Below are 16,673 nucleotides of genomic sequence, written 5' to 3' on the forward strand. Positions count from 1 at the left end.
CATGATGCTGTTGAATTTCTAACAAAAAAAATCATTCTTCTAACAAAAGTGCTAATAAGCAGAAGTGGTTCTTGTAGAACGACTAAGGACTTTAAGAATCAAACTCCAATGTCTACTCCTATAGAAGATGAAAACAGAAGAGTTTCATTTCCGTGTTTAGAAACGCTAGTGGGGATTTTCTATGTTGCTCGTATCCGATATTCCAGAGAGTTTTTTCACCGTCAGATCTTTAGTCAAAAACATAAAAGTCAAGATCTAACTGTTACAAAGTTTAAAAGTATAGCATCATAGAATTTAAATGAAACTTGCATCGTGTTTCAATCGAATTACGGTTTCAAATCAATTATTTTACAGTGTGAAGAAGATTCCAACTATTTATTTCTGAATGCATATTAAGCTAAGAGTAGTGTTAGTAACAATTCATATGGACTTCTAACTCCTTGCTTTAAACCTGTCCCTTTGATGCCAACTTTTGTGCAAGCTTCCTTCATTATTTTCTATCGTAGCCTCGCAGCCTCCCTTCACCACACAAAGAATCCATTCAGAAAAGAAACCAAATATACCGACGCATTACTAAACAGAAATCGAAATGGTTATCAAACGGGACCAAGCACAAGAGAAGTTCTAAGCCTCACCTTGGTACACTTCTCCATCTTGCAGATGGCGCGGACTTATTTTCTTAACCGGTGTTGGTAGAATCTGATCCGTTAAAAGATGGAACTCTTGTGTTACAGGGACAGAATCAGACTGAGAAGCTGGGGTGGGCTGGGACTTGGGGATGGGGATGTTTGCAGCAGTTTTAGGGAAATCCTGAGGTTCTGCGTCAACAAATATCAAATTCAAAGAAGTTTGATGAAATGCAACCACAAAAATTGAATTTGGAATCATTAAAAAAAGGAAACTTTAACAAAAAAACTCCCGGTGCTGTTCACTTTAACGAAAAACCACATTTTTACACTAAAAAGTCAATCTTGGTACTATTCAGTATACCCTTTAATTTGTCCTTATCGTTAAAACTCAAAGTTTTCAAGCCTTTTTCATTAGTTTTGCTTTAAAATAAGGTTATGAACTTCTTGGGGACAAATGATTTGTATATGCTTACTCTTGTCATGTATTGCTTGATCTTCAAGCAAGATGCCGAGACCAACTGCTTCATCAGATCCCGAGCCTATCTTCTGCTTCACTCGCCTTGTGCTATACACATTCCGCACAGAAACTTTCTCCTCTTCAAGTTTTCCAACCTGACACATTAATTTGCAAGATCATTGTGTGAGATTACGCTCTTCTTTTCGGAAACTTTTGATGAAACCAAATGGATTGCTGCAACGATGAATTATAAAATGGATATTGTAGAAAAGATGATAAAAGTAGTACTTTGACAGAACCGGCACTGGCAATGTAGGTGGCGTTAACAGGAATTTTGTTCTCCTCCCAGAGCGTATCGAGCTGCTTTCTTTTGCAACTGTAGAACGATATAAACAAACTAAGTAGTACATATGGAAGTGCAAGGATCCAGCTGTTTTGTACTAGGGCTTGTAGGCCTGTTTTGTTCTTTGGCAGACCTGCATTTTTCATTTTCTTCGTTGGCGATGCATTTAAACTTTTAACCGAGCAGGCGTTAACCAAAAGGACTCTCAATGATAACATCCTAGATTCACATTTATGGATATAATATACACACACACCTAACTAATAAACATCTCAGGCGACTGAAATTGAACTAGTATTACATACAAACTGCAGTTTATACAATATTTTTTCACATGATTGGGTTGCATTTGTTAATCGATCGTAAATGAAACTGAGAGAGGGAAAGAGATCAGACCCTGAAAGATATGTCTGAGGAGCAGGCTCAGTTCTGATGCTCGTCTCACAGCGACTCTCACTTATTTCTGAACTGCACAAGAAAAACGCCGCGAAAAAAAAACCCACACTAAGCAACACGGCCCAATTTGTACGCATAATTTTGTGTCATGGTAACAAAAAGAATCCACAAAAACTTCACAAACATAACCAAATGCAATTGCAACCCAAGAAACCTGATTTACCTCAAAGGGTGCAAAGAGTCGAGAATTTTCACCAGCATCTCCATATTCTTGAACTGTCTAGAGTAATTTCCGCCACCAGTTTCCTCTACATAATTCCCAACGCTGCAAATGAACAAAATTCAACACCCAAACGCCATTAACAAGCAAGAATTGATGACAGATAATAACCCAGTTGCACAAAAACTTACTCTAGTTCGACATGCTTAGAAGACCCATCAGCCAGAGCTCAAAACACATGCAGTTTATCCTCCATCACAAGGCACTTGACCCGGACCTTCTTCGAACCCTCTTCCAGGTTCACGTACACGAATGCGTACTGGTCTTCGAGCTCGTTCCATCCCTCAATACCCACTTCATCTACAAACCCAACACAACAAATCCAAGAATCAATTTTTTTTTTTTTAATCCATTAATTTTTGGGAAGAAGAGAACTTTGATGGGGTTGAGTATGTATGTACGCACCCGTGGAAGAAGAGTTGAGGGCGGCAGGGGAAAAGGCGTGGGGACCAGTGGCGGTGAGGTCGTAGCCGGAGGCCAAGAAGTAGGCGTGGATGGCGAGGGCGACCTTGTCGTTGTCGTTGCTGGAGCGGAATGCCGGCTTCAGGGCCTTGATCAGCGCCACCACTGACTTGCCGCTTGCCATTTCTACGATTCTGAGAGCATGATTGAAGCTTGAAAGGTGGGATTTTGTGGATTCTTTGGTTTTGTTTGCATGTTATTACAACGCAGAGAGCGTGAGCGACACTGTACGGCTAGTTTCTATCTTGGGATGGAAGCAATCCTAATCTGCTGCGTGCGCTTTGGGCTAGAAGTTTTGGACACTCAAAAGGCCCAATTGCTGAACCCTGGCTTAGTCTTCTCGGTCCCGGAATGAGTGAATAACCGTGACTTGCAACCAGTTGTTTATTTTTTTACCAAAAAAAAAAAAAAAACAAAAACCCTGGCTTAATTTTGTGTTTAGCTAAAAACAAAAATCAATTTGGAGCAATTTAGTACTACAGAATCTAGGGATGGTTTCAGTTCGGTAATTGAACTAAAAAATGATTCCTGAAAATTGAACTAAAATATTGGAATAAGAAAAGTTAAACCAATCTCGAACCGAAAATTTTGGTTTACCAAAATCCCTTGGTTTACCAAAAATCGGTAATCCAAAAAAGCAGATTTTAGGTTTGGAAAACCAAAATCGCTTAGGCCAAATTCGAAAATCATTCCTCAATTCTGAAATTCATCCCCACCAAAAATAAAAAAAAACCCTAAAATTTTCCCCAGATTGAAAATAAAAAATCCTAAATCATGAAAGAGAGTGAGTGAGTTGCAAATAGATATGGAGAGCAGAGAGAGACAGACATTAACGGTCGAATCGAGAGAATTGGTTAAGAACTGACGGAACTGTACGTCGACGGCTAAAACGAAGAGAGAGAGGTGGTCGACGACTAACTGATAAAGGAATGGGTGGTGGAGGGTCGAGAGGGAGAGAGAGTTTGTGCAAGCCGGAAATGGAAGATGAATTTGGTGGGGCTGGGCAATGAATTTTACGGTCTGTGTTGCTAGAGAAGTTGAATTGGAGGTGTGGTCTATGGTATGCATTTAAGTATTAATAATTTTTTTGCGATATACCATTTCGCTGACATAGCACAAAACCGAGTGCAGTGGCATTTTAAGATTTATATAGCTGACCCTACCTAGTAGAATAAGGCTTTGTCGTTGTTATTGTATATGTCTCATAAAAGTTGGCCAGGCATAATGTACAGGATGAAATGACAAAAATTGTGAAAGACTTGACCATTGGCGGAATATTTGCATAAATTGAAAGTTTAGGATGCTCAAAATCAAATTGAAAGTTCAGAGCAAAATGGAACAAGGTCCGAAATTCAGGAGATTCAAGGGCTCCTGCTAAGAGAAATTGCTCCTTAGACGCATCGTGCAAGAAAGACAATAAACTCTTATGCAACAAAAGCAGGATTTTTAGTCCTGTTACTTCGATACTCGAAATGTTACGTCCATTTCAAGGCATATCTTACATCAATCGAAATATCCATCATAAAATCACTCCTCTGTAACGATTAACAAAACCGACATAACTTACTTAGAACGACGATACAACCTTCACGAATCTAGTGCTACTTTCCCTTGTCATAAGTAGCTATGTTTTGGGGCTCGCACTCTGGACTAAACAACCGAACCAGCAAAGCAGTGGATGAGCTCACAGATACCGCTCCACAAGCTGCCCACCGAAGACTCCTCGGAACTGTAATTCTCGGACCTGCAAATCACAGAAACAACAACATACAAGCCCTGACTTTGTGTAAATACAATAGAATGGATAGTATTTACAGCTACAACGAGGTATTCAACATGGAAAAACAAAACCATCCGAAAAAGCAAGTTTGTCTAAGGCCTAAACTTAGCATCGGATTATTATGATAAGCACATAACATTGCGTTGAACAGAGAAAGCATGTTGATAGAACAAACCGTAATGCAATCTGCAAAGGATCCAGAATCCCAATGATCCGCCAACAGTGAAAATACCGGCAGTCTGTCTCATCAATCTGGAACAAGGTTTGCAATCCGACCTCATCAACTCGCCATCCGAGAACCCTAAAACCTGCCTCAACGCCATCGGTTCCACAACTTTCTGCTACAATTCAGAGCTTCTTTCTCACACCTAGTAATGCTATTGGGCTTAACCCACTGAAAATTGTAACAGCCTAATTCGAAAACAAATTAAGGTAAGCTAAAGGGCCAAATCAAATACAACCATAACAAATACCATCTTGCTTCGACCACTTGTATATTGCACAAAGCTTCTAACTTTATACATACCCATTAGTCACAAGCACAAAAGGGTTTAACCCAATTAAGTATAATCTGAAAATTTAAATCTATATAACAAATGTACGCTTTAATTGAAAAATTATCTCATTGCGGCAATTTGTCGAACACCTTCTGTGCGTATTTCCCCACCGGGCAGTTTGAGAAAAAGCTTGTATAACACTAACACAACACAAATCCGATGGCATTACAGCGAAGGTGGTGTAGGGAATTACCTTTGTGGACCTTTGGGAGGAAGACAAGGGTGAAGATTGATCGACAAAGTGGGGGACTGGGGACTCTCAGTCCGGTACTCGATGTGAGAGACGAAAAACCCAAAAAAAAGGAAGTACTGAAGAGGAGGGCTGCGTGCTGGGAAATGGGCTCAGCTTGAAGTGGCTTAGGCCGGGGGGGTGAGTGTTCTTTTCTTTTTCCTTTTTTAACGGGGATATTATGATTCAATTTCGGAAAGAAAAAAAGTTTGAACTTGAGTGCAAATAACAGAGTACGATGTTTTAGACAATTTCGTTACGTTTAGATACATGGTCTAAGTATACCGCTTATGTTATAAGATATAGTTTAGAAATGATTAAATATTATTTGATACGTCAATTTCATAGTTCATCATTTCTGAAGAGCAACTAAGATGTACTGCGTACACTACCACGAGTGTTCTGATCTAATAATACAATATCATGCATTAGCTTCACTCCACATAACATTTTGTTATTAAACCAAGACACCCACTGTGACAGTGTACTTAATCCATCTACGTCCTCCCATTTTTGTGTCAATTTTAACAGCTCTGTCAGAGCCTCCCTAGTCCAGCAGGAGAATCGATAGTCAACTGCAATAGCCTTTCGAGCATGCCAAACGTTACCTTCACCATCGGAGATAAACCTTTCTTTCTCACTCCGGACCAGGTTAGATTTTGACAATCCTACAGATTTTCCTCTTGTAGTTGATGCTTTCTTGCATCAGTAACATAATCACGAACCGGGGCTGTTTTCCAAGAACAAATTATTGGTTTAACTCTACAACATAACTCCGGACTAGGTGTCACTCAATATTATGGTCTGATGGTATTTATCTTCACTTGTAAGTGAAGTCTTAGGTTCGAATTCTGTAGATGACGAATTCAATACCAAATTAGGTTGTTCATTGTGTGGCTTAACCGAACTCTTAATTTCCTTAATGTAAAAATATATGGTGCCACACGGTGTTCGACTTTGTGCCTGCAGGATTCTCGGAGACGTACTCATGGGACCGTACCACACGGTGTTCGACTTTGGTAACATTCGAGTTATGTTTGCCGAAGCTGCTTAACAGCCGTACCATTCTGATTCTGTGCATCTTACCATGTATTCCGACTCCGATGCTTTATTAACTTATGTATGTATTGTATCATGAATTGCTTTTTTTCACTTTGATTCGATATATTTGCGCTTTGATTTGATATATTTGCCTCTGCATAATTTTAAAAGAAAACTAATGAAAAGTTCAAAAAAACTTTAATTTTAATGAAAGAAAACAAATAAAGGTGTAATAAATAGTACCAGAAAAAAGATAAAATATGGTTTTTCGTTAAAAAATGAACAGTACCAAAAGTGCTTCGTTAAAACTCCCTAATTTTAAACAAGAGGAGCCAACTTATGTCTTCACAAACAATAGTTCGTTACAAAACCAATTGTTCATGTGCATCGATGTTTATAACTCCGATTGGTAAAACTATAAAAATGATCTTACATCTCATGCAACACAAATGCGTATAACTGGTGTCGTAGGTCACATAAAACTACATAAGGAGGCAATGTAAGCTTGATAAGGTACAGAGCTGATGGCCAGTACTGTCGCACTACTCTTCATCGCTATCATTGCCGAATACTGAGGCCACACCGACTTTTGGCTTCTTTGCAGCACTACCAAACGAGATCTGTAAAATGGGAGAATAGTACCAATACGTTAAGAGGACATAATTTTTATCAACTAGAGCTGATTGCCTTGATAACAAAGGCTAGAATCAAATTGCCATCAGATAAAATGGGGACAATGTAATTATTTTGTCAAAGTTCAGAGTGCAACATGCAGAGTTCCCGGTCTAAAAGATTAGACAGAAAAGTGTTGATGGCGGCGGTAAAAGTTTTAAGTTTTGGAGCCAAGCAATGAAAGCAAACAAAAGATATGTCAAGCATAATATTATACATATTTGAAATAATTAAGTAAGAAAAGGTATCAGGTAGAGAAACCAGATATACTTCGACAGAGAGAACAAAGATAATCAGCATGTCATTAGAGAACACGAAACACAAGATTTCTCAGTCTACACATCCATGCTTCATAGATAAATATTTGCACACGTAAAAAAGTTGTATGCCATATGCACCACCATAAATCACCTTCCGCTTTAATTAAACTCATCTTTAACATGACATTAGAATCAATGCGCGTACCTTAGACTTAGAGGTTGCACCTTTAGAAGAAAACCCAAATTTCAAAGCCTTCCGTTGATCCTGATCTGCAAGTGTAGTAGCACTTTTCAGTTCAGTGGAAACTGGGGCAGGCCCAGATTCTTCTTGTTGCTGTTGTAACTGCTGCTGCTGCTGCTGCTTACGAGCATCCGCACTGCATGGAATTGAAGAAGACAGAGAAAGACATGTTACAAAAGTAAGGTTATAAGGATACAGATAGCAAATGAATAATGTATGAATCAGGGAAGGGAAAATAAGTGTATACATCTGAACAAACTTTGCCATTTCCTTCTCCTGACGCTGTTGCTCTCGTTTTTGGCGGTCATCCCGACTACTGGAACCATGCATTTCTTTCATTTCTTTAAAACGCTGCAACACTCATTTAAGGGTTTTCACGAATTCAGACCATATTGGAAAACACCCCCCACAAACACAATTAAGTCAAAGAAATGTAGATTAACAGTCATTTACCTTTCTGTGATTGTGATCATATGAGCTTAAGTGAGCTTCAAATTCCACGGCCAACTTGTATTGTTTGCTGCAGAGTTCACAGTAGAACACCTTGCGTATTTCTTTCACCTCGATTTGGATTTTCTGCTCACGTTCTGCTAATACCTGGATTTTCATAATGGGCACGAAGCAGGCAGTAGAAGCCACCAGGTAATAAAAACTGCAGGAAATTCTCAAGACCTTCGAAAGTTGATGGTCCTATTCCCGTCAAAAGACACGCATATATGCTATATGCTGCCTTCTGCTATTAAGTTTAGGTTTCAGAAAAAGTAAAGCATCAACCTCAATACTATCTATAACTTAACACTTATAGCAACTAAGATCAAAGACATACCTCCCGCTTCTTTGCAATTTCCTCGGTCTCTTCTAATTCCACATCGAGTTTTCTTCTCTGGATATTTTCTTCTGCTGTATAATAATCATCTTCCTCTTGTTTTCCAACTCCTAATTTTGGGTCTCTAATCCCAGATTTTATTGGCTCAGTAATTCCTGCACATGGAACGCACCAACAAAGAATAAATAACGTAAAAATAAATGAAAATAAATTTAAAAAATGTAGTGTCATATAACTTGAAGGCACTGAAACAAGTTGTCAAAGAATTTATTGATTAAAATTAAAAGAGGTGGCCACTTACTCTACAGATAATTAATAGCTACCACAGAACATGAGTATTAAACAATCATAAATATTTCACTAGTAACAAACCTTGCTCATCCTTCCCAAGCCCCTTCCCTTTCCACCCCATCTTTTGGAGAAGCCTAAAACCAACATTAGATGATGCTATGTGTGTGTCCAATGATGCTTGTTCCACATTCTCCAGATCAACATTTTCTGTGGGCCTTTGATTAATCGGCAATCGAAATTCGTCTGCTAGATCATCAACTAGTGAACCCTGATATGCCTGTACCATAAAGGTCTAATCATACACCATAATAAAGTGGAAATTACAAACATACAGACTCATTGGCAAACAAATGATAATATCAATGCAAAATTGGCATGTAGCATTAAAGTAAACTAAAATTAATACAATGACATTTATGAGGAACCGCATATAACTATCAAGAACCTTAAAACTCAGAAACCACTTTAGAGTTCCAAAGTAAAGGAGCTAGGATCCAACATATATACAAATAAAGATCCTAGAATAATTAGTTACCTGCTCTTTCTGATGTTGCGGGTTGCCTCGGGTGCCTATTTCCTGTCTACCATTATACCGGTAGGCCATGATGTTACCTAAGCAATCATGAACCAACAAAAATGTTAACATACAATTTCAAGGCGCTGGGTGAACTTATTTGAAAGATTCTAACATCAAAACTGCATAACGAAAGAAAGCACAAAACACCAATTCAGCGTGTTGACCTACAATTGTAACCAAAAAGATCTCTTAACAATAGCCGTTTGTCTATATATATAAACATTAAAAGGTAAAGCTCTTTCTTCTTACTTAAAGTTGGATTGCAACACTTAGATTGAACCGGTAAGAGCAGAAACTAAAATTTATCTCAATAAGTTCAGGCAATGAAGATTTTTAAGATTCTATTCTATACAAATCGAACTTTCTGATCTGATCTTGCCTTTCCCTAGCAACAAACATAACTCTAACAAATACAAAATTACCAACAAAATTCAAACATTACCCATATTTTCAATATACCATAAGCTCACAAAGCATTACCAACTACACTAAAACAAAAACAACAGATAATTGGGTAATTTCAGTAAATCCCATAAGTTTCTGACCAATTCGGGGAAATAAATTTCAGAAAAATCAAATTCCAATAAAGCAAAAGAGAGAGTGCTTTCTACAAATTGGTCGAAAACCCAATTCAAAAATCAGGTAAAGGTAAATAATTTCGAATAGTTCAAATCAAAATAAAAGAAGAAACTCCAAATTATATATACATATAATAGCCGGATGAACGAGCAAAGTAGGCAATTAGTTAACAAATCAAGTAAATTTCGACAAAAGAAAAACAAATCAAATAATTAGCAGATATGAACAATTCAATTAGGCATATAGTACCTGGATTGACGCAGCCAAAATTTCTGGCGAATGGAAGAACCAAAGATGCTCTCCGGATCTTGAACCGGCTCTGTTTTCTGACCCTCTTCGATTTGGTTTAACAAAAAAGTAATAATAATTAGTGAGATTGGGGTTCGATAGCCCAACTATAGTTGGGTCAACCCAATGGGCTGAACTGTCTGTTGATTTGGTGGTTGGGTTTTAGTAAGAGCCCACGCAGCCCAAATGACTTTTGTGACTTAGGGTTTTTTTTTATTATTATTATTATTTTTATATGATAGTGCTATCCACATACTTATTTTTACTTCTTACACACCCTTCTCAATTTTCGAATGCCGAATCGAATAAATTGAAGAAAATCAATAGCAAAAAATTAATAAGAGTGTGTGCAAGATGAAAACTAGTGTATGAATAACACTTTCCTTTAAGGATAAGTTCTGGCATCCTCATGCGCGGACCACCTCACTCTTACAATCTTATACAAAATCATTTCACCCAAACCTAACCTTTTATTTCGGGACCAAAGACTTTTTTTTTCATTTGATTGCTCCAACTTAATCTATCAACAAAGCTCCATAGGATTGAACTGAAATGGATAATCCATTAATTTAGAGGACATATTGAAGGTAGATGGATGATTTTTCATTTCAAAGGGTATTGGATGAGAATTAGAATGAATTTTTTTCTTTCATAATTCATCTTCAACTTTCAAATTAGATATATATTTTTTCGTTTCTTTCTTTAACATGCGCTCACTATAATAAGTTATCCCTTTCAATCTAATAGTGGAGATGAAATGAGGCATGAGATCAAATTAATTCCACTTATTCAAAATACCAATAAACAAGTCACTTAGTACTACGGTCTAGTGGTATTCCTCTTCACTAGTAAGTGAGAGGCTTCAGGTTCGATTCTCGACAAAAGTGAATTTGAACCAAATTATTGCTAGTCCATTGAGGCTTAGTCAACTCCCCACCTCCTAGTGTAGATCATATTGTTTATCAAAAATAAGATACTAATAAACAAAACTGACTACTTACAAGATTTTGTCAAACTAAGAAACCCCACTATTTATATCAAAAAAGGGCTATGGCTGTGATGAACGAGAAAAGTTGTCACTTAACCAAGAAAAGTTGTAACAAAGCAAATCATTAGCACATTAGCTGGTGTTAGCCCTAGGGGCTTCTCCTTGTAATTTATCTTTACATATATATACACAGAGCTTTTGACACATATTTTATAGTCTTGTAGAGTTCGCTTCGTAACATATTTCAACCATCTGAACCATTTATATTTTAGTACATCATTCATAGACTATCGACATTCATTCGTAGTAGAAAAAAATAGACGAACACAGTTCTGCAAATAAACAATAAATATAACACAATGGTCATATGGCTTCGGTTTCGGTGATTTTTGGTAGACGTAATCTTTGACGTAAGATATAAAAGATAGACTTGGATTGTTGAAATTAATTGTAATACCCTGAAAATTTAAATATATGAATTAGATGTTCATAATTATTAATATGTGGACGAAAACCGTTTGTGAAATAGAGTTATAACGAAAAAGTTATTAACGTTTAAAGTTAGAGATATTTTTGTAATTTTGCACTTAACTAGAATCCTTCAGAAAATCTGGAGTCTGAGGTGTGCCACCTGTGTGGCTTAAGGTGAAAAGAAAATAAGAAAAAAAAATGGGATGGATGACGGGGATGAAAAGGAAAGGTTAGAAAGGAGGAAAAGGGGAAAGGGGAAGAGGAGGCTGGGAGGAAAAAGGAGGGGAGGAGGGTGCACAAGATCACGGATCTTGGCCCAAAACCCGTGCGACTCGTCTCCTCAACCGACGGCTCCTTGCCGTTTCTCGTCCAATTTTTTGACAAATTGGACCTATAAACCGCTCCCAATCATCACCTTGGCCCTCTCTATCCTAGTTCCACCAAAAATTAGAGGGAATTTGATGGTATTTTGGTACAAAAATAGTGATGGGTGCAGCGGGAGACCTTGCCCAAAATCCATCAATTGTGAAATGATTTCTTACAATTACCTCCACCAAAACCCTTCCCTAGATGGCTGCAACAAAGCCCAAACAATGGTAGGGGTGGCGGGGCACCGGAGGTGACAATTCGAGGCCACCCATTTATAGGGTTCCGACGGTTTCGAGGCAAATTGGAGCCTTTCCAGGCCAAATTGGACTTGGCCACAGGTATAAAGTTTGCTCTACTCTTCGAGATCTCCATTTCTATAATTTTTGAGAATTGTTAGAAATAATTAAATTTTCCGGCGAGTCGGGGCGGCCGACCGCCACCCATGGCGGCGCGTGCGGCGGGGCACGGCCAGGGAGCCGACATTGTGTTTTTATGCGAATTTCGCTATTCTAATTATGCTTTGGAGATCTAACTGTTGTGGTTTGAATATTAATACGATTGTGGTATATGTGGGACTAAATGAATATTTTTGGATTTGGTTTGAATTTTGGAAATGTGAACTACGAAAGGCTTGATCCCGCTCAAGGGTACGTAGGCAGTCTAACAGTGTTAGATGCAACCTTAAATAACTTGAGAAATAATTTTTAGAACGGGAAGTGTTTTATAAAAGGAAATAGTGACAAAGTAGAATAAATTTGTACATTTGGTGCTTAAATTTTTAATTATGAATCATGCATGGTTGTAAACAAGACAGATAATTAAAGAATTACGATAGGTGGTAGTTAAATCATTGAGATAAATCCTTTGTTGAAAATTGGTACTAAGAAAAGGAATTTGGTAAATAATTTGAGTATTAACCTTAAGGATTGAAAATTAAAAGTTGGTCATGAATTTAATGTGAGGGATAGGAAAGTGAAGTAGAGAATCGGGTTTAATGATAGTTAACTAACCAAGAGTTTAGTTTGGACCTATCACCAATAATATTCCCCGAAAATAAAAATTTTGGGGCAGGAGCGTTACATTAACTACGAAGTAGGTCCCACAAAATGTGTGTCAAAATAATGTATCACTGGATCCTAATCCTATATATAATGCACAAATTCCTTTGTTTGGATTTATAAACATATAAATTTAGAATTTCCGCGTGGAAAAAAAACCTTAGAATTTGAGATCTCCAATTCCATGTAAATAGGTGTCATTTCCCAATTTCTATGATTGAGAGTTTAAAATAACAAATTATGTATTCAATTTCATTGTTCTATTAGGTTAACCTCTATTGTTCTATTAGGTTAACCAAACAAGAAAATTCAAAAATTCTAGAAAATAAAATCTCGTCATTTCAATTTCCGTCATTTTAAAATTCCTTAATAATCTTAAATTTCTTCATCCAAACATAGTGTAAAAATACTCGACTGAAACAAAAATTGTTGAAGCGAATGAAAGAATCAAGATACTCAGAAAATATAAGAGAACTCTGTTCTATTTCTACTCTCTAGGGTTAGTCTAACAAACAAGTAGTCGTAAATTTCTAGCGTATCCTGCCTAACTTGTGTGCTGCGCATTCATATATTTGCCAAATCCACTATTTTGTTTGCTTAATTAATCAAGAATTAACCAACGTGTCGACAATGTAATAACTTAACAATCAACATCGATAATCAAACAATTTGGCACTTTGAAAATCAAGCATCATTCTCTCTATATAAAGAGTTAAGATTGTGTCAACTTCATCAACCAAAGTGATTACAGCTTGCAAAGAAGCCATTACCATTTTAATGACCTGAGATGCAGCTGCATGGAATAAAGGGCTCCTGTGCTTAATAATATAGTATAAGTCGGTGGAGGACGCCAAACTCTGGCTTTTCTAAGTAAGAATCTTGGATACCAAAATGCTAGACAGCTTGCATACTCTGCTACAAAAATAGAAACTTCTGTGCACTGTGCAAACTATTTGATTGCTATGATCACAAGATTGTTGTCATTCATCTTTATCTGCAACTCACATACTCTCACAGATACTAAAGGGATTTATAAAACCAGCCAAAAAAAAAAGACGGAAACAAACCTTTGATTATTAAAACTAAATTAAATTTGCGACCCACCACTTCTTGTGCGTTGTCTTTGTTAAAATTGGCAACCCACGTTCCCCTGCTGCTACCCACGCAAACAAGACCCATGGTCTCGTCCACAAACACGTAATCGACTTTAGCTTAGTTTTTATGTTTCGCCCTTGTACCACTAGTTCGGGTTTGCCTCGGTTAGGCAATCTGTGGTGAACACGCTATTTGTGATGAATTAGGATTCTCTTCCTTCTTTTTTTCATCCATTTCATCCTCTCTTTTCATATTCTTTATTTTGTCTTTCTCTTTTTATAAAAAATTAATATAAGATGTTGACGTGACTTAATCATGACCGTTCAAATATGAGAGGAGGGAAGGAAAGGAAAAAAAAGATGAGAGAATCTTACTCCCTTTGCGATGGTCTTTGTGAGGGTCTTGTCAGTAGGTTTGTCGTGTTTATTGCCTTTTGGGACAAATTTGCTCCGAGACTCTCTTAGTTCTAGTGGTTTCTTGTGGTAAACGTGTAGGGGTTTAAAATCATTGGTGATCTGTGCGAATCATCTTAGATCATGAAATTGCTTACTAGAGTATATGTACCCATTTAACACCTCTTGTATTTGTTGTTTTTGGTAACGAAACACTTTAACGCTTTTACAAAATAAAAAAGTGACAGGGGGGAACAGAGGGGAACTTTTTTATTGTTATACCCTGTGCATTCTTCTATATCTTTATGAAGTTTCCTGTAGTTATTATTCCTTAAAGGTGAAGGCCAAATAATAACTTTCTTCTTAAACAAAACCCCATTAACATGCCAATTTTATTGTTAAGTACAAGCTTAATCATATTCTAAACAAGTTTTAGATCACGAGGGTATACTTGTTCTGGTGACAGGATCATATGCTTGTAGTATCTGTTAATTAAATACGCCGTGAAATGTACAGTCCATAGCTAATCAAATAAAAATATTAGAAAACTAGATTTTAATCCTTAAATAAGATGAAGTTTAGAAAAATATCATATACAAGATTAAAAATTGATTTTAGTCCCTAGACTCTATTTAATGCTAGCATATTAAATGTCTTTTTTTTATTTATAATTTTATGGTGTTCATAAATTAAATCTTATGAAAATATTATAAATTTTAATTCTCATTATGGTAAGTATCTTATATAAGAAAATATTTTCGTAAAGATTCGGTATACATGTTTTTGCATATTTTCTTATGTGCCACTAATTCATTTCAATATATTTAGGTACGAACGTTTCGGTATAGGTTAGTATAATATGTTTAGGTACGAATATTTCAGTACACTAGTTTATTATAATATATTTAGATACCGACATTTCGGTACACTAGTCTAGTATCATATATTTAGGTATGGAATTTTTTCGATACGCTTATGTTTTTGTATATTTTCTTATGTGCTACTAATTCACTATAATATATTTAGGTACGGACATTTCGGTACACTAATTTAGTAAAATATATTATGATACGAACGTTTAGGTACACTAATTAGAGGAAGTAAAATAAATATAATGAATTAAAATGTGTATAATAATAAATAATTTTAATTTTAATGTAATGACATTAAATAAGATATCTATTAAATATTAAAACAAAAATGTAATATAAATTTGAATTAAGTACACATTAGAGGACTAAAATCAATATCTAATTTAACATCAGGTTTTTATTGAATTTTAATATTCTTCACGGATTAAAGTTCAAAAACCCCTAAAAATATACATCTCGGAGGCAAAGAAGCTAGGCCACTTCCCCAAAACGGGTAAGATTTGGCTGCTTATAATTGGTAATAAATGATTTGGACGATGAAAAATGTGGAAAAAAGACAGTAATGTTAGGAGACTAAATTTGGGGACTAAATTTTGGAAACTAAAGGACATGTAAGTTGATGATTGGTTTATTACTTAAGTGTTGATAGACGTGCTCATTTCTATTGGTGACATATCATTTAGTTTACAATTTTAGCCTCTAAATTTATTTTCTCTAGCATTACTTGAAAAAATAACCATGAAATTTAGGTGCAATATCATTATTCAAAATATTTATTTGTAAATTTTAATGCAAATTTCAATGATGGTATTTCTTTTTCTTTTAATGAAAAGGAGGATTTGAACACAAGCGCATAGGCGAGCCATATATGGAGTTTGCGTAGCAGTTCTTAGAAGAAGAAGGCGACAATAATTCTGAGTCTGTTTTGGTCAATTGATAAAGTAGAGGACCATAGAAAATATGCTTTTTTCCTTTTTTCTTTTTCCTTTCTTTCTCTGGTCTTATTTATGATCTCCACCATCCAATATTACTTAGCTAGAGTTTGAATCCTCCAAGATTCTCCATGCACTAGGATCACCTACAACTATAAATACACAACAACTTCCTAATAGTCGCTACAAACCAAAGAGAGTACAAATTCTTATTTGAACTATCTTCATCTCACTTAAGCCTTTGTATTTTGTTCTTTTTTCGTGTCGAAAAAGAGTTATGGCAGGCAACAGGCAGAAGAAATCCGCCTTCTCATTCTTCAGTATGTTCAAATCGAGGAGGCCACGCAATCGCAGCGGGGACGACATAATGGAGGATTCCTACATGAGTGCAAGGAGGGTTTGGCCGAGCGAGGAGGACAGAGGTCGGTCGGTGGCTGAGCCCGGGATTGACAACAAAGCTGCTGCTTTCATAGACAGAATCCACAAGAACATTGTCTCAGAATATGATTGCCAACCTTAACAGTAAACCCAGCTGGAAAGGCCTAAATAGAAAAGAAAGAAAAAAAGAACTATATGCACGCCTGCATT

The 16,673-nt window shown here is 36.5% G+C and overlaps 2 protein-coding genes and 1 pseudogene across 3 annotated transcripts; all 3 read right to left on the reverse strand.

Moving 5' to 3' along the window:
• Positions 1–313: 313 nt before the first annotated feature.
• On the reverse strand, positions 314–3,768 carry LOC103955346 (annotated as a pseudogene).
• A 223-nt stretch (positions 3,769–3,991) lies between these two features.
• LOC103955311 lies at positions 3,992–5,329 on the reverse strand. Its single transcript, XM_048582965.1, has 3 exons — positions 5,098–5,329; positions 4,523–4,758; positions 3,992–4,311 (listed from the first exon to the last, which is right to left on the reverse strand). Exons 2-3 carry the CDS (start codon positions 4,668–4,670, stop codon positions 4,169–4,171), a joined length of 291 nt encoding a protein of 96 aa, XP_048438922.1. The 5' UTR covers positions 4,671–4,758; positions 5,098–5,329; the 3' UTR covers positions 3,992–4,168.
• A 1,161-nt stretch (positions 5,330–6,490) lies between these two features.
• On the reverse strand, positions 6,491–9,960 carry LOC103955310 (G patch domain-containing protein 8). Of its 2 annotated transcripts, none has more exons than XM_048583688.1 (8): positions 9,870–9,960; positions 9,000–9,076; positions 8,546–8,741; positions 8,174–8,328; positions 7,801–7,944; positions 7,595–7,698; positions 7,312–7,483; positions 6,491–6,794 (listed from the first exon to the last, which is right to left on the reverse strand). In XM_048583688.1, the coding sequence occupies exons 2-8, from the start codon at positions 9,066–9,068 to the stop codon at positions 6,717–6,719; spliced, it is 918 nt and encodes a 305-aa protein (XP_048439645.1). In that variant the 5' UTR covers positions 9,069–9,076; positions 9,870–9,960; the 3' UTR covers positions 6,491–6,716. The 2 variants fall into 2 exon arrangements, with proteins under 2 accessions (XP_048439645.1, XP_048439644.1); XM_048583687.1 differs by having other exon boundaries at positions 9,000–9,074; positions 9,867–9,951.
• Between the last annotated feature and the right edge of the window lie 6,713 nt (positions 9,961–16,673).

Source organism: the organism of the source record quoted next, unplaced genomic scaffold (assembly GCF_019419815.1).
Source record: "Pyrus x bretschneideri cultivar Hongxiangsu unplaced genomic scaffold, Pyrus_bretschneideri_v1 Contig2, whole genome shotgun sequence".
NCBI lineage: Eukaryota > Viridiplantae > Streptophyta > Magnoliopsida > Rosales > Rosaceae > Pyrus > Pyrus x bretschneideri.